This window comes from Colletotrichum lupini, chromosome 1 (assembly GCF_023278565.1).
Source record: "Colletotrichum lupini chromosome 1, complete sequence".
Classification (NCBI taxonomy): Eukaryota; Fungi; Ascomycota; class Sordariomycetes; order Glomerellales; family Glomerellaceae; genus Colletotrichum; species Colletotrichum lupini.
Window position 1 is genome coordinate 3156599 of NC_064672.1, and position 20206 is coordinate 3176804.

Below are 20206 nucleotides of genomic sequence, written 5' to 3' on the forward strand. Positions count from 1 at the left end.
TGTAGATCAAAGCTGACAGTGATTCGGCCTCGTGTCCCACCTTCCTCGTCGGTTTAGAAACAGTACGTTACAAGCCGCCTCGATGCCTGTTATGTGAGATCATTTGACACCATAACGCCTAGTTGATGTGAGACTTTGATCTTGAACTGACGGAGGGAAAAAATGGAGATCTAGTCGCGAGAGATTCGAAAGCTGACATTCCAAAGAAATGACTACCGTCTGGACGCATCATAATGTTCCTTTACTGCCGTCAGCTCAAACCATAGCCTGCTTTGTCCATCGTTGATCGCACTGACTTGGCGAACTCCTCAAAAACACGACCACTAAAGGATCTCGAAAGCTCACTGCATCCTTCTGTGTATTTATAGCCATGGCACCTTGCTAAAGTTCAGCCCCGTCCAAATCATCGCTGCACCTGCAAACGTCACACGATTGTCACACACATTCATCATAATTGATCGTGGCTCGGATCAGTCAGTGTTGGTATACACACCAATGGTGCAATAGCCTCTCATCTGATACGAAGTTGAATGGTCCGTGTAGTGTAGCGAGCGAGAAAAGATATGGAAGAAGGGGGTAATGGAAGTATCTCAACAATTCCTCCAAGGTGGGAGTATTTGGGCAGGGCTGTTTGTGTGGGCCGTATCAATCTTCGGTATCCGACTGTTCTGCCGATTACTCTCTGCTCAAATAGCTAAGCTCACATGTCTCTAACCTGACTCTTAACTAAGCTGTGATGAGAGGTTCAATATGACATAGCCAGGACCAAACTGACATCGTGAGGGATTACTTAATTCCAAACTCTTCACGTATTTCCAAGAGACAAACGAAAACGAAACATCTGTGCAGTGTCAAAGACCACAGCAAGCTGAGATCTCATGTCCTTCTTCACTCAGAGCGGGCTCGGTATTAACAGCTATACCGGCAAGGAATGGGGGAACTGGCAGACACACGTTAAGATGAAGATTGGACAAGCGCAGACAGCCTGCCGTGATTTATCCCTTCTTTCTTCGGGGAGGCCTCAATTTCGGCTGCATGGGTATTCTTACAGTCACTGCGTCAACACTGGTGGGTATGGTATAATTACCAAGGACGAAGACAAGAAGGCCTAGCGAGGCCTAGAAGGCAGATAGCCAGGTGGGATGAAGCAAAAACCTTGATCCAGGCTTGACCGTGTCTTCAAAGATGGAAGGCATTTGGCGTAGCTAAAGTAGACACTGAGAAGACGTCGAGAGCAACAATTACTTGACTAATACATTATATATTGATTTGATGCTGTATATGAAGTTGGCACCAGGCTATTGTATGGCATAAAGGGTATTTGAAAAACTCGTGCTGCGGATCCATTCCTCTCGCATCGCTTTTTTGGTGGCGCTCCCCGCAACCCAAGTTGCTTTCTCCAGCATTTCGTTCGTTCCAAGTGCACAAATGAAATCCCCCGTAACAGCAGATACGAGGTTTGCAGTTCATCCCGGGGTATTGGTCGACGACATGCGTCGAAGTCAACATAACCGACTCCATAAACGCCTTGCACGCATATCCATAAATCGAAGGTCGTGGTGTAAAAACAAAGGAAATGTGGGAACGAGCCGGCTGACCAACGCTTAAGTAGGCGGCAGAAACAAGAGTTTCTACTTCCTCTTCTGTCTGGCCTTCCACTCAGCTCGTGTCACCTTCATCAGGATATCCTCATCTTTGACCGGAATCCAAGAGGTCAAAGCCTTCATTGCGTTCTCAAAGTCTGAGTCAAGAAGAACGTCTCGCAGTGCATGAATCAAAGCCGCGCTGGTAGAGTGCAGAATGTCGATGCCGTTCATGGTGACGGGAGATTCAGGGACTTTGGGGGAGTCTGTGGGGTTTTCTCCAAGAAGTAGGAAGACATCCCAAACGCGGAGCTGAGCCGCGAAAGGGATGGATAAGTTGAATAGTGTTAGGTACCATCGGGTACCGTAGGCTGTAGGATCGATGCAGAGCTCAGTCTAGAAACGGTCAGTCTAACGTCATCGGTTGAAAGGCGCCCGGGTGTCTTACCAGCTTCTTGGCGACGTCCTTGCCATCCAGCCACTTGGTTTGAAAGTCGTTCAAAGCTGCCATCAGGCCGTCAAAGCCAGGACTGTACAGCTTCTCTAGGCCCCGTAGTTGCCACATGCGTACGAGCATGACAAAACACTTCTCTTCGTCAAAGTAGCAGAGCAATGTTGCCGCCAACGAAGCCATGCCTTGAACGTAGCCAGTATTCGGGAAATAAAGCGACAACGCGTGCAAGACTCGGAAGAGCAAGCGCTGACCACCTCGATAGCGCTTCCGGAACATGACGTGCCTGCTGATGGTGCGTGGAACGTCCAGGTCGATTTGCACATCGTCCGGCGAGCCTCTGCACTGAAGGCGATGAAAGTCGGTGATGATGGAATCCTCAGACGGGGAGTCCTTGTGAGCCCTGGCGCTGGTTGCCATGAACGAGTACCAGGCAGATGCTCTCCATCGGTCGGGTATGCCTTTCCACGTCCTGTCGATGAGCTTTTGGTTCTTAACATCGAAATCGAATTCCATGCCTTCGCCGTCTTTCCCCTTCTTGACGATCTTGGCCATTTTACGCCACTTTTCAGACCTCTCCCATTCCTTCTTCTTAATGGCCTCGGAGATTTTCTCTACCTTCTCTTCGTCGCCCAATGAAAGCGAAAGCATTTCTCCAGCCTCGTCCATCCATCGTCGATCGCGATTGTGTGGGAGCAGGTTTCCTGCTTGTCTGATTGCGGATCGGGTCGACCGACGAGACGCAACCGAAGCCTTGGATCCTTGAGTATTGAGCGATCGAGCGGAAACCTTCCTACTGGGTCCTCTGGATGGCAAGCCCAACCCAAAGGCATCTCGCTTTGAGAAGACGTGCTTCCTTCTGGGCGCTGACTGCGACGATCTAGGCTCAGCAGGTGTGCCGTTGCTCTTCTCTGGCTTGCGCGGGCTGATGAAGCCATAACGATCGATGTCGTATCCCTCGAGGTCTTCCCAGTCTTCAAGACCACCGGCCACCTCATACTCGCTGCGTGTTTCGGGTCGTTGGGAATAAGAACTTCCAGATCTTGGAGTTCCCCAAGCGGGAGGCTGGAGTTCGGCGACGCTGCAGACAGGAGACACGTTAGCGTACTGGTCGGGCAACAATCCGGGCAAAAGGAAACCATACGGATCATTTTCGACCTCCTCCGTCGGAGTTTCGGCGGTCGAGTTGAGACGCTCGCCAACATCCGACGGTCGGGCTCCGTCTTCCCACCTGAGGCCTTCGCCGGATTCATAGAGCGATCTCACCTTTCGAGATTCCATCTCCACGTCCGCGGACAAGACGCAGATGCTGGGGGTCGTCATTGTGGCTTGCGAGGCCGACTCTGCAGTCGTCTCTGCCGTCGTTGTGTCAGTCGTGGTCGTCTCTCCCGTCGTTGCTTCGGTTGTAGTTGTGTCGGTGGCGTTCAGGTGGTTCGCGCTGGTCTCAGTGGTGCTGACGGCAGTGGACTGGGGCGGCTCTTCGTATTGAATGTGGAGGATTGGGGCCGATGCAGGGGCATCAGCAGGGGGGGTTGGCGGAGGCGCGTGTGCTTTGTCCGTTTGCGACTGTCCATCCATTGTTCCGTCGGTGGTTTGTGCGGGGAACCCGCGAAGACCACCAAACATGAGACTGCCTCGATTGGAGAAAGACAGAGTTGTTAGGAAGTCATCTTCGAGGAGGTTGTCCGTGGGGATGGACACTGAAATGGGAGAGAAGTAAGAGGCATCCTTGCTCAGGAGTTGGAAGTCTTCGTGGATGTTGACAGGGGAGAAATTAGGCGAGTCATCGGAGGCTGCAAATGAGGACCGCGAATGGGAGATGATTGGCGCCGATGCAGGTGATAGGTCACCCAGACTCTTGTCCCGCAACTCAACGGGAGAATCGACCGATAAGGTGCTGCTAATACTCCCAGATTTCTTTCTTTCCGCAAGCGCAATTTCGACCTGCACATTTTGATAATGATCCATGCTGTCGACCTCTTTGCCGATGCAAGGCGTGGACCAACGACCAGAGATTCGTTTGCTCAGAAGCAATTCATCGACGGAAGTACTTTCGCAAACCGAAGGTGTCACAGGTTGTTCCGTTTGTTGCACAACAATCGTGTCGGCCTCCAGAGCAGCAATCTTGGCGCATGCACGGCTCTCTTCGTCCTCGCAGTCCTCCTCTGCAATAGTCGCTGAAGACGATGCAGTAGGTGCCAGCCCTGAATCTCTCTTCCAATCGTTTACCGTAGTATTGCGGGCCGCAGCGCGGGAACGAAACGCAGGATGCTGGTCGATGGCGGGCGGAGGAGCAACAACGACGGGGCTGGAAGGCGGACTTGAGAAGGTCGATGATGATGCAGAAGTGGAAGTTCGACGCGTTGAACAGGAGTGAGATCTTTGGGGAAGTCGTGTAAGAATAGGGATGGGAGGCTCTGCCTGGACCGTCTTCTCGTAGCGAAGGGCAATGAGGCTAGCATCGTCCTTGAAAGGTACGAGCGTAGGCCGGGACTTCAAGCGCATACTGGCGAATCTTTGGGGTGCCATAGCGTGATATTTCAGGGTGCTCCGGCCGGGGCGTGTGTGGGTGTAGCTTGGGACCGATCAGACCGTGCTCAACTGCTCAGTAGCAGGCCGAGCCGCGATGTCTAGATGCCGGCGTCGAACTGAAGCAAGATGGAGTGGAAAGGCGGCCAAGGCGGGTGAGGTGACGATATAAGTGGAGGGTGAGTGGCTCACCGTCGAGCGCGCTGAGGGCCGTAAGCTTGGGATTCAGGTGTGCCAAATTAAGACCTGGGGACTAGATGGGCGCTAGCTCGATTGGGCAAACAAGATGAAGAGCCCGAGGTGAGGAATGAGGGCGGGATGCAATGCAATTCCAACAACAACCCAAGAGAAGGTTGTTTGAGGCAAATGCAGCAGGACCGTGACGTATTCGTACACGTGCGGCGATAGTCGAGGGATGGATGTGTATTCGTAGGAGCAAGCGGGATATGAGGTCGGCGATGACAAGGACGATGCTCGCGAGTTTTGGTGTGGTTCTCTGCTGGCACCGTGTAAGTCAAGTCACTTGAGCGAGTCTGCGTCTGTGCTAGATAGCAAATGACCAGCAAGTCCAAGGTAAGACTGAGCAAGAAACAGGTGTTAAGATACTTTCTAATACTACGCCGGAGGTGGAGGAATGCTTGGTAGGGAGGACTAGCTACCTTTATGAGGTGAGTGAGGTCGGTTTGTTGAGATCCGTTGGGTGACGGGAAAGAGTCTCGTTGTGGGGTTTTTGGAGTCAAGCGGGTGCTCAGAGGCGTGTGGTCTATCGGAGGTGCGTCTTAGGAGGTGCGTCTTAGGAGGATGAATAAACGCTAAGGTAGGTGCAGGCAGGAAAGTTTCTGGAAGCTGAAGAAGGATACGTGAGGCAGTGTGGACATGAAGTGGTGAATGTGCAAAATTCAAGGTCCGGACTCGAGATAGCTGAGAAGGAGGAGGGTATGAATAACTAAGCTGGGGAAAAAGAGAGACAGTAGGGCATCCTTTCTTTTCTCTTCTTTCTTCCACAATTGCTTCCCCCCCGTACCAACGTGCCCCCTCTATTTCCTACACACCCAGCCGTCTTTGCCGCGTTCGTCAGATTGAACAGAAAACGGCATGAGTAACAGGCTCATGACCATCGTTTCTCCAGCCCAGCAGGGTCGGGTTGCAAATGCAGGAAGCGGTGGCAGCGGCGGTGGCAGCAATACATCGCGGTAGTGGCCCGGCACCAGGACCACATTGGAAGTTCAAGTCCAAGTCCACAACACGTTGGAGGCGGTCGGGGGTGGGGAATGCGCTCCTAGCGAGAACAGGGCTTCTCTGTCTCAAAGCACGTAGGTACGTACTCCCAAGTACATTCCTGGAATCGGAATGGTTGGCAACTTGGCAAGTACCTTATCCACTGGGTCTCTATATGCTGGCAGCTTTTCGTCCCAGAAGGGCGATTGTCCCACCATAACACAGTATTTAATTGGACAGACAGAAGCCCTGGGCTGGGCCAGCCCGAGTGGACCCCCCCACCCGGCTTCAACATTTGGCAAGTGGGTGTTGTCGTCTGAACTTTTGAGGAAGGGCCGTCCGTCGTTCTTGAACCTCCAGGCACAAATTGTTTGCCAGTTGTAACCATGGCCTGGGGACGGAATTGGCAGTAAAGTGCAATGTAGCCGGGTACAAAACTCACTTCATGTGGATGTGCGCATGAGAAACACACAATACTCGCACAAAAGAAATAACGAAGACGACGGGGGGTGAAACTGTACAAATCCAAGAGAAAGACGTCGTCAGTCAGTCAACCACATCGCCAACAACCCATGTCGCCTTGTACAGCAAACGAGTCTTGATCGGGTCATTGGCCCCAGTTCCCGCCATCTGTCCATGCGTCCCTACCCAAAGGAAGGGAGAGAAAAGACGGGCCGTACGGATACTTCACAAATTCACCCTCGTCGCCAGGCCATTGCCATTGAGTCGGTGAAGCGCTCTATCTTTCTCTTCTTCATCTCTGCAATAGAGACCGCTACTTGGAGTCAGTCAGTCAGTCATTGACGGACCCACGTTGCTGCATGACGAGCTCCGTTCGCATGGCTGGTTTCTTCATGACCGCCAAATCTCAAGTCTCAACGCGACCACAACCACGGCAACCGACGACGGTGCAACATGGATTATCGGGTGGTTGGCCCGTTTGATCTCCCTTCTGCCCAGGAGATACACAGCTACACGCCCATCTCTACTTGGCGACACAAGTACGGCCGGCGGAGGCAGTGGTAGATTGCTGTCACACTTGTTCAAGGTGAAGATGGAGCACCAGATTTCCATCTTCCAAAATTTCCAACGTCTGGCTTGGCGGATCATGGCGAAGAGCAACGCATCTCTTGACCTTCCCATCTCGGCTCCTGCATCGCCGGTGGGAGTCGGCCGTCATTAATTGCTCACTGATCTTCGAAAGAGTCTCAATCGATCCACTGGTTCCATGGGCTATCGGAAACATGTCTCTCATGACCTGCCAATTTACGACAAGGAAAATGAAGAGAAGAAGAAATGAGAAGAAACGGGAACGAGGCCTTCCGACGACCAACACCCAATGCAAACAAACGCGCCTCTGCACTTGACCCCGGATTCCCTCCGTTTGCAACCAGGCCTCTTTGTCAGCCTTTGTAGCCTCCCGCAGCGCCAATTCCATCAATCTACGACATGACGATAGCTAAGTACTGGAGTACTGCTCGTCTGGCGACCAATCCGAGTCGTCCCTATCCCATGGACAGGCTTTCCGTATCCCTTGCTCCCGGGCCCGAGGTAGTCTTCCATTTGAAGCCTGAAGCCGTGCCGCATATCATCGCAAGTAAACACACGATACGGCTAGCTTGAAGTCCTCCCTTGATCGACAGGCACTCTGTTGCGACTTGCGGCTCGTCTGGATCAACACCAAATGCCCTCTGTCTCAGCCTTCCATGTCCTTCAGAAGTTCAGAGACACCGCTAGAGGTCCAAGTAGGACGAGCAGGGGAACCTAGTTGTCTACCTAGTTACCATAAAAGGTACGTACATGAGCCGGAAAGATGGTAGCATCCATGGTTGGCCCAAGCGACGTTTATTGACTTGTTGACTTCCAGTTGCCCTACGTTCGTACCCATGTACGATCACGACGACGTATAAGAAACTCCGGGTTCTTCTCCCTTTTCACATTGACCTGAAATCGCGGACGAATACGGATTGGGAAGAGTCTTTGGCGTCATCCATGTCCAAGCCAACCTGAGGGGTTTGAAATGAAATGAGAGTTTCTGAGCATTTCGGTTCTTGTCTTTCCTAGGCTCGCTCAGGCACCTTACCTTACTGTTTTGGGGGATGCAAAGCAAATCGATTCCCGAGAATGCGCAATATCGCTCGAGCTGAGCCTCAAGACTTTCCCCCTCTCATCTCCAATTCCCGGACAAATTACTCCAAAACGCAACGGGATCAAAACATGTCACGCCTTCGTGCCCCGTACAACAATAAACAACAGATCCAGACCTTTCAGAAGCAAACGGAAGCTTCCCGACCGGCTCTATCCACGCGGTTCCCCGGTTTGTCCCACGAAGCACATCTCGACCAGTTGGCAAATCACACAGAGCCAGGTACCCAACAGCGTTTGCGTTCCATCGCTTTTTTCGTCAACTCTTTTGGAGAGCCCGTCTGCCTGCCCGCCCGCTTCCCTCGAGAGGGATAGGTGCAGTGGTCCAGTGTACGGATACTCTGCCAGCCAAGCCCGGCACGGCGCCAGGAACAAAGATCTGACGTGGCACATCCTAGTCCGCGAGTGACACTTTCCTCGACGAGGCCCAGCCAATGGGTGATTGATTCCAATACCTACTTCACTGATTGGAACGAATGCTAGGTACGATTCTAGTCGGAGGGACCCGAGACATTTGCTACGGACACACAGTACCTATCTCCGAACAACATCTCAATATCCCGCATTGGGTTCGACTTCACCACCTCCCCCTCCCCCTCTCGCCCCTCCCCAATTCGAACTTCAGGGTCCTCCGCACCCCTTCCCTCCCTACCCTAGGCGCTTGCCCCCCCCTCCCTTTTCCGTGTCACCGGGTCGTCCCACACATGGCCAACACAAGATGTTCGTTCCAAGGTCCACAGAAGGCCATATAGTGTAATCGTACAGCAGCCAAAAAGTTCTGCCCTGAGTAATCTGTAAGCGCCTCGGTTCTCCATACCACGTCAAGTAGAGGGAGTGAACTTGAACCGCGGCTTTCCATCGTGGATCTCCGTCGTGGATCTCGAAAACAACTCGCGACTCCTTTTGTGTCCCGTCGACGTGGCTCAAGTCAAACTCGGGGGAACCGTCGACTCGGACGAATTATTCGCAGCGCAAAATCCGCGGTGCCTGTATTTATCCCCTCTTCAGTGAAGACCCCTTCTCCATGCTCCCCGCTTTGCCCACGAACAGCGCAAACCTAAGGGTAGAGTGGGGGGTTGCTACCTTCTCCAATGCCATAGAGCTACCTAATATTTCGGGGGGGGGGGGGGGAGGCCAGCACAATCCAGTATGAGTCAACGAGAGCGGGAGGAGAACATATGGACCAATTGTCTTGGTAATAGACTGGATATCTCTACTCCCATCGCTGAGCGCTTCTACCTACAGACAGCCCAGCGCGAGCTGTTACTCCGTACCATGACCTCCTCCATTGCATCGAATCCCCTCGTTCTGTGACGCGCTCCTCTCAGGGACTATCACAACATGGCAATGGACCCTATTTGCTTCCCCTTGCATCGTCCGTCTGCCCCCATCGAATCAATCAAACGCTATGCTTATCGGGATATTTTTGCCCTACTTGCTGCCATGTCCTGGAAAAGCTCGGAACTCGTCTGTTCACCAATGCCCCTAATGCTGCGTGGTGTTCTGCGCTGTGGCGCTTGATGGGACAACCCGTTGAACGTCGAATGCTGATTCCCATTACTCATATACTTTGTCCGCCCTTGGAAGGCTTGCCTCTCTCTTTCTCTCTCAGACCTCTTCATTCTCCCAGTCCTTCTCACTAAACATCGGGCCCTTCCGCGCGCCGCTAGCTTCGAGCTTCGACAGGAACTCGGGCGGTACCGTGGGGATATATTTGCGTGCCCTCTCTTTGTTGACGCCGCCGAAGCCAGCGCCGTAGGAGACTAGCATATCCGTGACTGATGGCAGAATGAAGGGTAGCATCATAGCCGGGTCCATGAGCAGGTTCTCCGGCGCGTCGTCCTCTTCTTCGTCGCTCTCGTCAGCTCCTGGTGTCTTTGTCGCCGTCTGGCTTCCAGGCGTTCCCCCTATGCCGCCGTTTGCGGGCTTCGTCTTGATCGGTGTTGACGGTGCGCTGCTCTTGCGATCCTCCTTCCTCCGAACATGCTCTGCCTGGATTGCGTTGAGATACTTGAGAGCGCTCTTAGGCAACCCCTTTTCGCCAACCTCCGGCCTGTAATGAGAAGCCGCATGTATGAGCTGCTGCGGGCTCAACCTCTTCAACTGCTGCAGGGTACCGACCAAGGCCTCGAGGTCGTCGGCGCCTAGTGACGAGAAGCACTGCAGCCATTGAAGCAGCTGGATGACGGGTGCCATGTGCCGCCTCGCAGCGTCTATGGTCGTCTCACCCGAGGACTTTGTCTCACCTCCTTCATAGTGTTCTGGTTGGCGGTTATTGGTCCTAGCCCAGTCCTCCAGCGTTGACACGTTCATGCGGATTTGCATCGCCTTTGTCCGAGCCAAGTACTTTCGGTTGGACATGATGCGGTTGAAGAGCTCAGCCCCCAGCCAGTAGAGAAGTTGAGAGATGATTTGCGCCGTAATAACTGAGTGGATATCATAAAGATCAAGAACAAACAAGGTGGATGAGAGTAGTGAAGTGACGTTGCGCGGAGCAGGCTTCGCCCGTTGCTTTGGGGAGGGGGGTCGGAAGCGCTTCTCCATGGGCTCTTCCTTGACTTGTGCTTTTCGTTTGAAGATCCTCCACTCGTTCTGGAACGCAATGTCTTCGAAGCCTGGGATGGTTTCGTGGTCTAGCATCGCTGCGTCAAGCACCTTGTCCAAGCGCCTCTCGGCGTCCCGCACGATGAGGATGAATATCTCGTTGATGAGCTCGGACAGCTGAGCCTGGAACTCGACCGTGGCCTCCACGAGCCCGGCGTCTTTCTTCAGGTAGTGAAGCAACAAAGTGGCATTCGATATCCAGAAGGCCAGTATCGTCATGTCCCACTGATACTGTTCGACTACGTCGTTGATCTTGTCCATGGCCGAAATCATGAGCTTGGCTAGGAGGTCGGGGCTGGAGTGGTAGTGTGCATATCGTGCGCTTAAGAAAATCATGTTCGCCGGTACAGGCTTTTGTGCCGGTGATCGCTGGGGCGTCATATTCGTAATGATGATGTCGAGAATGCGGTCGAGCTCGTGTTCCTGGAAAACAAACATCTGGTCGTGAAGACAGCGAGACCATTCGAACTCTGGTTGCTCTTCCTCAAGCTCCTCGGAGTTCTGCGCACGTCAGCATGTAGACCTTTGAGATGTGCCTGATCGTAGCTTACCTCTGGCTGGTCATCCATGCCAACATTGCCCAAGTCGACCTCAAGATCTCGGGCGCTGTCCATCATCATCCGCCTCCGCAGTTCGTTCTCGGCCATTTCTTCCTCGAACCGATCCTGTGAAAACCCAGGGTTGTAGAAGTCGTCGGTGCCAGCATTTCCAATATTGTAGCCGCTATCATGTAGGTAGAAGGACATGTCGCTGTCGGGAGGGACGAAGTCGAAGGCCGTCCGGCCAGACGACGTCTTTTGTTCGGCCGAAGCACCGTTGTCGAGGAGAGTCTTGGCGATGCTCTTATGCCTATTCGTCATCGCCCACATAAGAGCGCTCCACTGATTTCGGTCTTGCTTGTCGACGTCGGCGCCAGCATCGATGAGCGCTTGCACGACACCCTCGTGGCCCTGGATCCGAGTCAGCGATAGCACTTCCCCCCCTCCGTCAAGCGTTAACTCACAAAACAGCTTGCATATATCAGTGGCGGGGTTCCGTCTTCGTCCGGCGCATTGATATCGACATAAGCCTTTGCCTTGCCGCTCACGATGCTGCTGACCCTCTCGACGTCGCCATTGCTGGCAGCCATGTTCAGAGCTCTCTGCAGAGAGTCCTTCTTCTCATCCTCGGACAACTTTTCGTTTGACAGTATTGTTTCTTCGTCGTCGAAGCCGGGCCCAACACGGTGGGCGGCTTGTGCGGCAATCATCTCCATGAGGCGCGCGTCGCTGTTCTTGGGGCCTGCTGTGATGTCGTCGTCATAGGTGCGGTCGTCTAAGCTTAGGTCGCCAAAGTTGAGGGGCTTTGCAAGGACAGGCGTGGTCAGGAATTGCGATTGTCCTGTGTGATGTGTCGAGCGGCGTCAGTATGCGATGCTCCCCCTCTTCGTGCTCATGGGCAGCGTGCGGATGACGTGGGAACCTCAACTAACCTTGCCATCCATCATACATCTCCGTCTCTGGAACCAACTCGACGGGACGGCGACTGCGGTCGTTGAGAGACTTGGGCAGGTCGTCTGGCAGTGGGCGTGGCTTCTTGTCGCCGAAACCACCACTAGCGTCCTCGAAGTCCATGGTGGGAGGAGGGGCAACCAGGAGGCCCGGTAGGCATTAATGAGTCGGCCGAGGGTATTGTTTTATGCGGCGCGAGTTTCGAGGTAAGATGCGGGCCGGGTGTTTGTGGGAAACGGCGCACGGAAAGTTTCGTGGCTCCCAAAAAAGCTGTGATGTCGGGCGAGGCCTGTCTCCCAGCACTGGATAAGTAGTTGAAGTAAAGGTAGGTAGTTGAACAGGAACGAAATAGCGCTCGGCGCCGCTACTGTCGTGTGATGTCGAAGTGTTGTTCCGTGTCCAATCCACTTGGTCCAGTTGTGTGTGCTGTGAGCTGTGTGCCCAGTCCCGGACCCAGTCCTGGCCCATAGGAAAGGACTCTCGGTACCCGAGTCCCGCAACGGTCCACGCCAACGGGGCCAAGTTCAGGTAGATGAACGACGGGCGATCGGGCTGTTGATGTCACTAATTGATTACGGCGGGCACCCATCCGTGCCTACCGTGCTACCTCATCTCTCATCCACTGCCTGAACAGCAACGCTCAAGGAAGCTCCCCCGCCTAACTCCAACCAGTGCCAGAGTATGTAGGTACCTTACCTTGTTGCAGAAGAGTACCTTACCTTAGGTACGTATGGATCGTGCATGCCCTAGCTGTGCAGTGTCACACCAAGCTTCCCCTGACGGAACTTTACCAACTGAAGATCGCTCTCTCCTGTCAAGTTGAGAACCCCTCCTCGGCACCATTACCCTGAGGTAAAACATACATAATATGCCTGCCGTTGGTTTGCTATGTAATGTACTCATCTTCAAGCCTCTATTGCGGTAGAGATGCCTAAGAATAGTAGAAATGCCTTAAGATGACCCCTTCATCTCTCTTCTGGCCAATGCCCCTAATGATCAGCCAGCACGGCCAAATCACTCAAAGACCGGCTGCATGCACACTCACACACACAGACACGAGGGAGCAAGGTAGGTCCTGGCATCAAGTTTACCCCTTATTCGCTTATTTAAGTTTTTTTTTTTTCGAGATTTATTTATCTATCCTCGTCTTTGGTTATGCTTTTGCCTCTTACTCCCCCGCGGCCTATGCTTGCTTCCATGCTTGCAAACCCTGTTCGTAGGATCCAGACACAGAATACGTAGCAAGCTCCTGTTTTCAACACGCAACGTCTATGCTCTCTTGCCAAAGACGCGCAGTCTCTTCACTCCGCCATCCGGAATAATGGTGATCTTGACGTGCGTGAATGCCTTGTCCTTGACGGCGCTGGGGAACTCGTGCTCCGCATCCGGTCCGCACTTGCTAGGCGCCACAATCTCCGTCCAGCCGGCGGCGTCCGCGCCCGGCTCGCCGCTCTCGGTCCACGAGATGGCATCGATCTTTGACTTTTGCGGGAAGTTGCCGCGGAAGTGCGCCGTGTCGACAACGACGTTCTGCACGTAACCGGGGGCGCCGAGACGGATAATGGTCCAGTCGACGTGGCCCTTGCTGCGCGATCTGGCCGTCTCCCATCCATCTCCCATGTCCTTACCGCGGCCAGGCAGCAGAAGGTTGTCCTTGGTGCCAAAGTGCTGGTCGCTGCAGGAGATGGCGACGCCGCCGTTCTGGGCGGCAGCCAGGTCGAAGATGGCCTCCTTGTCGTCGGGGAAGACGGGCACGGCGTGGCCAAAGAGACGGAATCTGGCAATACCACCATCCGGGTACATGTTCAGGCGGACGTGAGTGTACTGCTTCTGCTTGGGCTCGGCCAGCTTCCATCCGAAGCGCTGCGACGGGCCACACTCTTCGTTGCCGAGAATCGTCTCCCACTGGCCCCTGCCACCCTTCCATGAGACGACCTCGTCGTCGTTGAGGTTGAAGCAGCCCTCAACCGAGATTGAGGGGGCGTGGTTACCAGAGAAGAAGGCGGTGTCGACCTCGACACCCTCGACAGTGCCGGACGCAACACCAAGGCGGACAATGACCCAGTCAAAGGGCTCCGTGTTGTGACGCCTGGTCTCCCAGCCGTCGTACCAGGCGCCGGTGTAGACCATCTTTCCCGGTTGCCTGATGGGCGCGGTTGGCGTCAACAAGTTGGTGGCCTCGGCGAACCATTCGTCTGAGAAGGCGAGAATCTTTCCACCCAAGGCAGCAGAGATCAAGTCTGAAGGGAAGGTTCAGTTTTTGTTTCTTTGTCATGACAAGGTTGTCGTATGTGTGTACGAGGTGGCGTGGACGATGAGGCGTCTCACTCATTACTTACCAATGCTGCTTGAGCGGAATGTTGTGTCAATGTCATCTGAGGCGACCCTGGAAGCCTTGACCTGCTCGAGGGTATATTCTTGTTCGCTGGCCATGATGAAGGTTGAAATGCGTGGTATTGAGAGAATTGAAGAGGGGCAGAATACGCCGGGCGCGGGGTCAGAGTTTGACTCAAGATGTGAGTTCTGTGAGGATATCTAGATAGATGGTATCACAACCTGGAGTTTGCAAAATGTAGACTGAGTGAATGGAAGAGGATGAGAGGTGTGGGATGAAAGTGAAAGTGAATGTTTGTCGGATGAGGAGAAGTAAAAGTCTCGCGCAAGAGTCACGGGCTTTGGCCGTTCGGCGCCTCGCCCGCCCCCTTCTCCCATTGTTCTTCAAGCACCCGACTGGACGTGGAATCTACGCCGAGCGGCCAGTTCCGAGGTCGGGCGGCCACAGCTGACGGCCGCATTGGAGGGGTTTGGAGGGGTTGATGGCGGCCGGCGGCCAGCGGGCAGTGACGGCGCGGGGCGCGATAAGCAGAAAAAAGGCGTAATGATTCGATTGAATCAGGTAATTAACGTACCTGCCTTGTGCTAACAGCCAGACGGCGGACCAATCTGCGACTTTACCCGTTCACAGTGACCACAGTGACACACAGGTTTGCTGCTTTTTCCCCGCAATCCCATCGGCCCAGTTCGAGTGGCACTGAGCGCCCGTGAGTCCAGTGTGACGGTGCGAACCCCGCTATTCGGTCGGCGGGGCGGGACGGGAGGCTCCTGGTAGAATTGGCGCCGAGAAATTGGGGACGATGAGGTACGCGGTGGAAGCCGATATGCGAGCCACGGCCGGACGGGAGGCTCTGAGATGCTACCATTCGGAAGACTCTCCGATCTTTAAGATCCGTGTATAGTTACTGGCAGTCTGTATGTAGAATTATATGTAGGTGGAACCATGCCCCTCTTCCTGTTTTCATGTCATCATGACCCTCTCTCTGCTTCCATCTTTACTTTATGCCAGCGTGTATGTGTGTGTGTACATGTACTTCAGTGACAGCCTGCAACATGAAAGTCTACAACACTTCAAACATCGATCACCCCGTGATTTTGAGAATCTGATAAGATATGGCATTGACCGCTCCGACAACCATCATCGTCGTCGGCAGGGTCATCCATCACGGGGAGATGCTGCTGCTGTTCGCTCGGGAGGGTGTCGCATATTGCGGCTAGGAACAATCGAGGAAGAGAAGCGACGGAGGGTAAGAGGTACCCCTCGGTCCATCACGTGGGAAGTAACCAGCCTTAGACTACACAAGTAAGGGCAAATGTTGTCGTGAACAAGTAGTTGGTAAGAGAGGTCGCTTGAGGGGTCATGACCGACGACACCAGCACTTCCTTCCACACCTTTCGTGAGATAGATGACACGCACACTACCTGCGGTTCCAGGTTGTCAGGTTGTCTACTGCTATGGGGCCAAGACAAGGCAGTGATTTTCGACGCGAGGTCCAACTCCCGAGCACACCTCGCATAGGTATCATCCTCAGAACTCTCGTCATTGGCAGATGGGAGACCGTTGGACCTACCCGACCCGCCAGAAACTGGGGTTGACCTTTTCTACCTCTTCTTCGCCTCGAGATCGCTGAAAGAGCGTTGTGGTCCTCCATTTGTCCACGGGAGTAACAGTCATCACCCAGACAGAAGCCGAACCTCCGCCCCTCCTGCAGACGAATGCATAGACGACTAAATGGCAACAACAATGCGAGCCGGCCCATGCTGGGGGAAAGCTTGAGAGCAACCGTCCTTAGCGTCTTTTGTGCGCAATGAGGTGGCCATATGCGTGCAGGATGGTGGGTGAGATCGATGTTAGCGGTTGCCTGGTTTGTGCTTCTGGTGCTTATACCAGCACGGTACGTATCCTCACCCCGAATTCTACAGCAACGGACCGGTAGCGGCAGGTTACCGACCTTACCCCACCTCCAACGTTTAGCGCACCGTTCCCTGCAATCACCCCCTGCAACCACTGCTCAATCCGAAATACACGGCCTCCGATAGGTCACAGCTCGAGACAACCTCGCCGTCATCGATGCCGCCATCGACGACTTCTCTGTACCTTTTCCGACCGCCAAAATGCCGTCCCTTCCCTCATCTTTCTTCTCCTCCTTCCAAACCCGGCTCTCCGTAATCACGGCAATTAGGCCATACTTCAACACCGCCCTGTGTGCTTGTCCCAACTTGATCTCTTCATCCTTCCTGACTACAACAATCGCGATTCCTGTCGCGACAATCGAGAATAGATCTGTCGTAGCTTTGCGCCCTCGCTCCTAGAAATACAACGCATTCCCCGAGACCCATTTCCCGAGGCCCTCTTTGTAACTCCCAACAACAAAGACAACCGCGACTACGCCAACGATCATGTCTTCTGCCACAGGACTTCCAGAACCACCCCCACGAGGCGATGGCGATAACGAGTTCGAGCCTCTTCTCGGTCGACCCGGCGACGCCCAGCAAGAACCGGATGAATTCATCGCCAGGAACCTCATTATCGGTATGATGCTTTCCCCCCAGCCACACCCCGTCTCCCTTTGAGGTTTTCCGGGTGGCTGCTGATTTGTAAACCTTCGCAGGCACCGGTATCATCGCCCAATTCGGCGCCGTCATCTTCGTTGCCATGATCTGGGCCGCCGTGCTGACGAAGGACGTAATCCTCTTTTCCGGCCACCCGCTCGCGCAGAGTCTCGCCATCTTCACCCTCACCCAGTCGATCCTCTCGCTGCAGCCGACGCACACTCCCGAGCAGAAGCGCGTCGGCCAGCGCGTTCACGCCGGCCTCAACCTGCTCGCCTTTCTCTTCCTCGTCGCTGGCGTCGGCATCATCGAGTACAATAAGTACCTGCAGGGCCCAGACTCCCACTTCCACTCCGTCCACGGCTACCTCGGCGTCACCGTCTCCATCATCCTCTTGTTGCAGTACATTGTCGGCTTCACAATGTGGGCTACCCCGAAGTTGTACGGAGGCGAGGATACCGCCAAGTCAATTTGGAAGTACCACCGCTGGAGCGGCTACGTCGTTCTTGTGCTTCTACTCGTGACGGCTGCGACAGCCATTGACACCGGTTTCAACTATAATGTATTGAAGCTGAAGCTCTGGGCTGTCGTCGTAACTTCTCTCTTGATCCTCGTGGGTATCATCCCGCGCGTGCAAAAGCAGAAGCTTGGTTTCTCGTCTTGATTCTGGCGGAAAACGGCTTCATTGGTACTGGCTCAATATGGGTGCCGGTCTTCGCAAGTCACTTTAACCTAGATCAATTCGCCTCAAACAACAAACGAGAAGGGAAGAAAAGGGATACCAGCGAAGCTTATCTGAAGGGAACGGGAAGTTTTGCACTTTGGTTAAAGTCAAGATCGCATAAGCGTCTGCTTTGTAGGGTTGTTCCTGAGAATTCACACCATGGGATCGAATCGCGTGGGTCTGTCGCTGTCAGGCGTCGTTACTAATCTGTCGAATTATCTTGTAGCGTTTGCAAGTTGCATAGTGATTATTTGATTCTTTACCTAACCTTTGTCTGTTCAACATCGCATGTCTACCCAGACGCAATTGAAAACATTCCCACCGCCTCATCAGAAAGCCCAAGGTTGGCCAGCTACGTGCGGAAGGACTTTGGAGACGTCGATGGTTACTCGGTCCGCATGGGAGCTGAACGTTGAGCAGTACATGACTGCATGACCAACGAGATCGACTTTGCGGACATCACAACAATTTGACCATTGGGGATGATTATTTCTGGCGTTAGCAAAACGTTACAGGCATGTGGCGCGCTTATAACTTATACAGGAATAATCACGATCTTTCAGACAAAAACTTGCAAGTAAACCATTCATCTGTCAATTCCATCATTCGACTTTCATATACATTAGTCGCTCCTCTGGGGTATACTGTCCGCCAATACGTAGAATATCAAAATCACCACGCTGTACAAACAAGACGAGACGTCTCGCGCGTCCATTCATCGTCTCATGCATCTGCGCTTTCAAACATGGAATCCTCTTCCAAAGGTCATAAACATGCCCCAAAGGCATCTCTCCTCTCCTTCTCCGCTGGTTTATACTGCCGAGGCAGCATTTCGTCTCATTACCATCTCAAATCTCTCAGGATTAGGTGAGATTGAAAATTATGAAATATTCAGCATGTGTCTTATCGCATGCCCTCGGTATTCAAAATTCGTGCACGTCGTTCGACCATTTGGGTTGGCCGGTGCTAAAGAGTGTAAAGAAAATATCCAGAGTCGACATGGGTGTCTCCAGGATCGATTATGGGTGCGGCCATATTGTGCATCCTCGTGGGCTCCATGCCACTAGCTCAACCTCGCGCATCGTCATCGGTTCGCGGCTGTATGGCCTGGTGGAAGGCGGCTGGCGACCGAATCTTCACAGCGGAAAGACACAGCTGGGCATGGCGCGCCATCGAGGATAAGCGGACTCACTGCTACGGCATGAATGGTGACCCCAGACATACGGCCTGCCCATCGCTGCTTTGCAAGTAAGCAGCAGCCACATTGTCGCGCGGACTTCGCTGTTCAAGTGCTCGACAAATTGTTTGCGTACGGTCTCATCATACCGTTTTCCCTTTTGATAGTAGAGTGACCTCCTTTCTAGGGGAAGGTGGTTCCGACAGGCATGGGCCAATCATCCTCGGTGATGCTAGACCAGAACACCCAGACTGCCACGACAGCAAGCAGGGTGAACAAGGTCTCGAATAGCGCGCCGTCAATCGCACCATTGGTGCCATTGCAGATGTGAGAGCTCACAACGTAGTTGAAGATCTGACCAATGGCAAAGAGTAGCAAGGCTGCCGTCAAGTAGATCATCGGCCGCATCTCGCCGAGAACCCGAACGACGAGGATAGCTTCGAGAACGAAAAATGCGACAAGGAAAATTAGCGGCGCAAGCTGGTACAGGACGTAGAGAGCAATGTGGCGGTTCGGCGCAGTGTACGAAGAGTCCCAGTAACCCGTCCACTTGAAGCCGGTATCAAGCGTGATGTAAAGCGTACCGCCCAAGAGGATAGTGGCGGAGGCAATGATCAGGCCCATGGACATAGGCGTTCCATCGTCGACGATTTGGTAGCCAACGACCGCGTTGAGCATGAGGATCCAGGTCGATGCAATAATCATACCAAGATGAATTCCAGTGAAAGCCTATACGTCAGTCAGGATAATTGCTCCCACAAAGTTAGAGCCTCAACCGGGAAACTAACTATTCGAACGTTTTCCGCCAATGGAAAGTCTCCAACGGTGAAGATCTCGCATATTTCAATAATGATAAAGCTGACAAGGAACAGTTGCATTTCCCTGTGCATCAAGGTTAGCTTGCCGGTCGTGCGCAATGCCTGAGCGACGTCACGGGCTTACCTCCGACCTACTGCAGCCTTCTTCCGCTCAGACCGCAGCAATAGAAAAAGTGTCACGACAATAGCAAGGGCGGCAATGAGAATTGAGCCGAGATTTCCCAGCTTGCGGCCTCCGCTGAGGGAGATACCCTTCAACACGCATTGGTCCCACGGGCCAGCTTGACTATGGCTGTCGGATAGCACCTGAGGAAGAATCGGTTAGTTTAGGTTGCCGAAGCTCGCGAAAGCTCATCAGATGCATATCGCGAGATGTCGATGAAGAATTCAACATACATTGCAGACGGGTAGTGTTGAGTCTCGGCAGAAGTTCTGTGGACATGGTTAGCACCACGCGGTATGCGACAAGATGGTGGGCACAACTTACAAAAAAGTTGCCAAACTGTGTTGAACCCATGGTGGCTGACGTTTGCGGCGAGACTAACAGCTACGTGCCAATGTGTGTCCCTTTCCTTTGAAC

At 53.5% G+C, this 20206-nt stretch overlaps 9 protein-coding genes across 9 annotated transcripts; 3 read left to right on the top strand and 6 right to left on the bottom strand.

Annotated features, from left to right (window-relative positions):
• Nucleotides 1-1631: 1631 nt before the first annotated feature.
• Nucleotides 1632-4563, bottom strand: CLUP02_00910 (TBC domain-containing protein; the record flags this gene model as incomplete). The annotated part of the gene is made up of 2 exons (XM_049279956.1): nt 1632-1979; nt 2032-4563. The coding sequence occupies 2 exons, from the start codon at nt 4561-4563 to the stop codon at nt 1632-1634; spliced, it is 2880 nt and encodes a 959-aa protein (XP_049135913.1).
• A 1150-nt stretch (nt 4564-5713) lies between these two features.
• CLUP02_00911 (uncharacterized protein) lies at nt 5714-7081 on the top strand (the record flags this gene model as incomplete). The annotated part of the gene is made up of 5 exons (XM_049279957.1): nt 5714-5827; nt 5881-6161; nt 6312-6510; nt 6575-6943; nt 6986-7081. The coding sequence occupies 5 exons, from the start codon at nt 5714-5716 to the stop codon at nt 7079-7081; spliced, it is 1059 nt and encodes a 352-aa protein (XP_049135914.1).
• A 39-nt stretch (nt 7082-7120) lies between these two features.
• On the top strand, nt 7121-9415 carry CLUP02_00912 (uncharacterized protein; the record flags this gene model as incomplete). The annotated part of the gene is made up of 10 exons (XM_049279958.1): nt 7121-7183; nt 7246-7378; nt 7425-7526; nt 7649-7775; nt 7846-8331; nt 8458-8552; nt 8645-8701; nt 8756-8909; nt 9075-9196; nt 9255-9415. 10 exons carry the CDS (start codon nt 7121-7123, stop codon nt 9413-9415), a joined length of 1500 nt encoding a protein of 499 aa, XP_049135915.1.
• A 119-nt stretch (nt 9416-9534) lies between these two features.
• Nucleotides 9535-12143, bottom strand: CLUP02_00913 (DIL domain-containing protein; the record flags this gene model as incomplete). Its single annotated transcript, XM_049279959.1, has 4 exons — nt 9535-11031; nt 11082-11480; nt 11534-11910; nt 12002-12143. The coding sequence occupies 4 exons, from the start codon at nt 12141-12143 to the stop codon at nt 9535-9537; spliced, it is 2415 nt and encodes an 804-aa protein (XP_049135916.1).
• Nucleotides 12144-12205: 62 nt separating this feature from the next.
• Nucleotides 12206-12923, bottom strand: CLUP02_00914 (uncharacterized protein; the record flags this gene model as incomplete). The annotated part of the gene is made up of 5 exons (XM_049279960.1): nt 12206-12427; nt 12474-12572; nt 12644-12682; nt 12740-12766; nt 12861-12923. The coding sequence occupies 5 exons, from the start codon at nt 12921-12923 to the stop codon at nt 12206-12208; spliced, it is 450 nt and encodes a 149-aa protein (XP_049135917.1).
• A 366-nt stretch (nt 12924-13289) lies between these two features.
• Nucleotides 13290-14732, bottom strand: CLUP02_00915 (allantoicase; the record flags this gene model as incomplete). Its single annotated transcript, XM_049279961.1, has 3 exons — nt 13290-14260; nt 14360-14528; nt 14574-14732. 3 exons carry the CDS (start codon nt 14730-14732, stop codon nt 13290-13292), a joined length of 1299 nt encoding a protein of 432 aa, XP_049135918.1.
• A 31-nt stretch (nt 14733-14763) lies between these two features.
• Nucleotides 14764-16114, bottom strand: CLUP02_00916 (uncharacterized protein; the record flags this gene model as incomplete). Its single annotated transcript, XM_049279962.1, has 7 exons — nt 14764-14969; nt 15053-15205; nt 15297-15309; nt 15383-15400; nt 15441-15568; nt 15656-15940; nt 16015-16114. 7 exons carry the CDS (start codon nt 16112-16114, stop codon nt 14764-14766), a joined length of 903 nt encoding a protein of 300 aa, XP_049135919.1.
• Nucleotides 16115-16754: 640 nt separating this feature from the next.
• On the top strand, nt 16755-17571 carry CLUP02_00917 (cytochrome b561; the record flags this gene model as incomplete). Its single annotated transcript, XM_049279963.1, has 2 exons — nt 16755-16887; nt 16967-17571. 2 exons carry the CDS (start codon nt 16755-16757, stop codon nt 17569-17571), a joined length of 738 nt encoding a protein of 245 aa, XP_049135920.1.
• Nucleotides 17572-18991: 1420 nt separating this feature from the next.
• On the bottom strand, nt 18992-20143 carry CLUP02_00918 (chitin synthase export chaperone; the record flags this gene model as incomplete). Its single annotated transcript, XM_049279964.1, has 5 exons — nt 18992-19537; nt 19597-19690; nt 19751-19932; nt 20023-20058; nt 20114-20143. 5 exons carry the CDS (start codon nt 20141-20143, stop codon nt 18992-18994), a joined length of 888 nt encoding a protein of 295 aa, XP_049135921.1.
• Nucleotides 20144-20206: the final 63 nt, after the last annotated feature.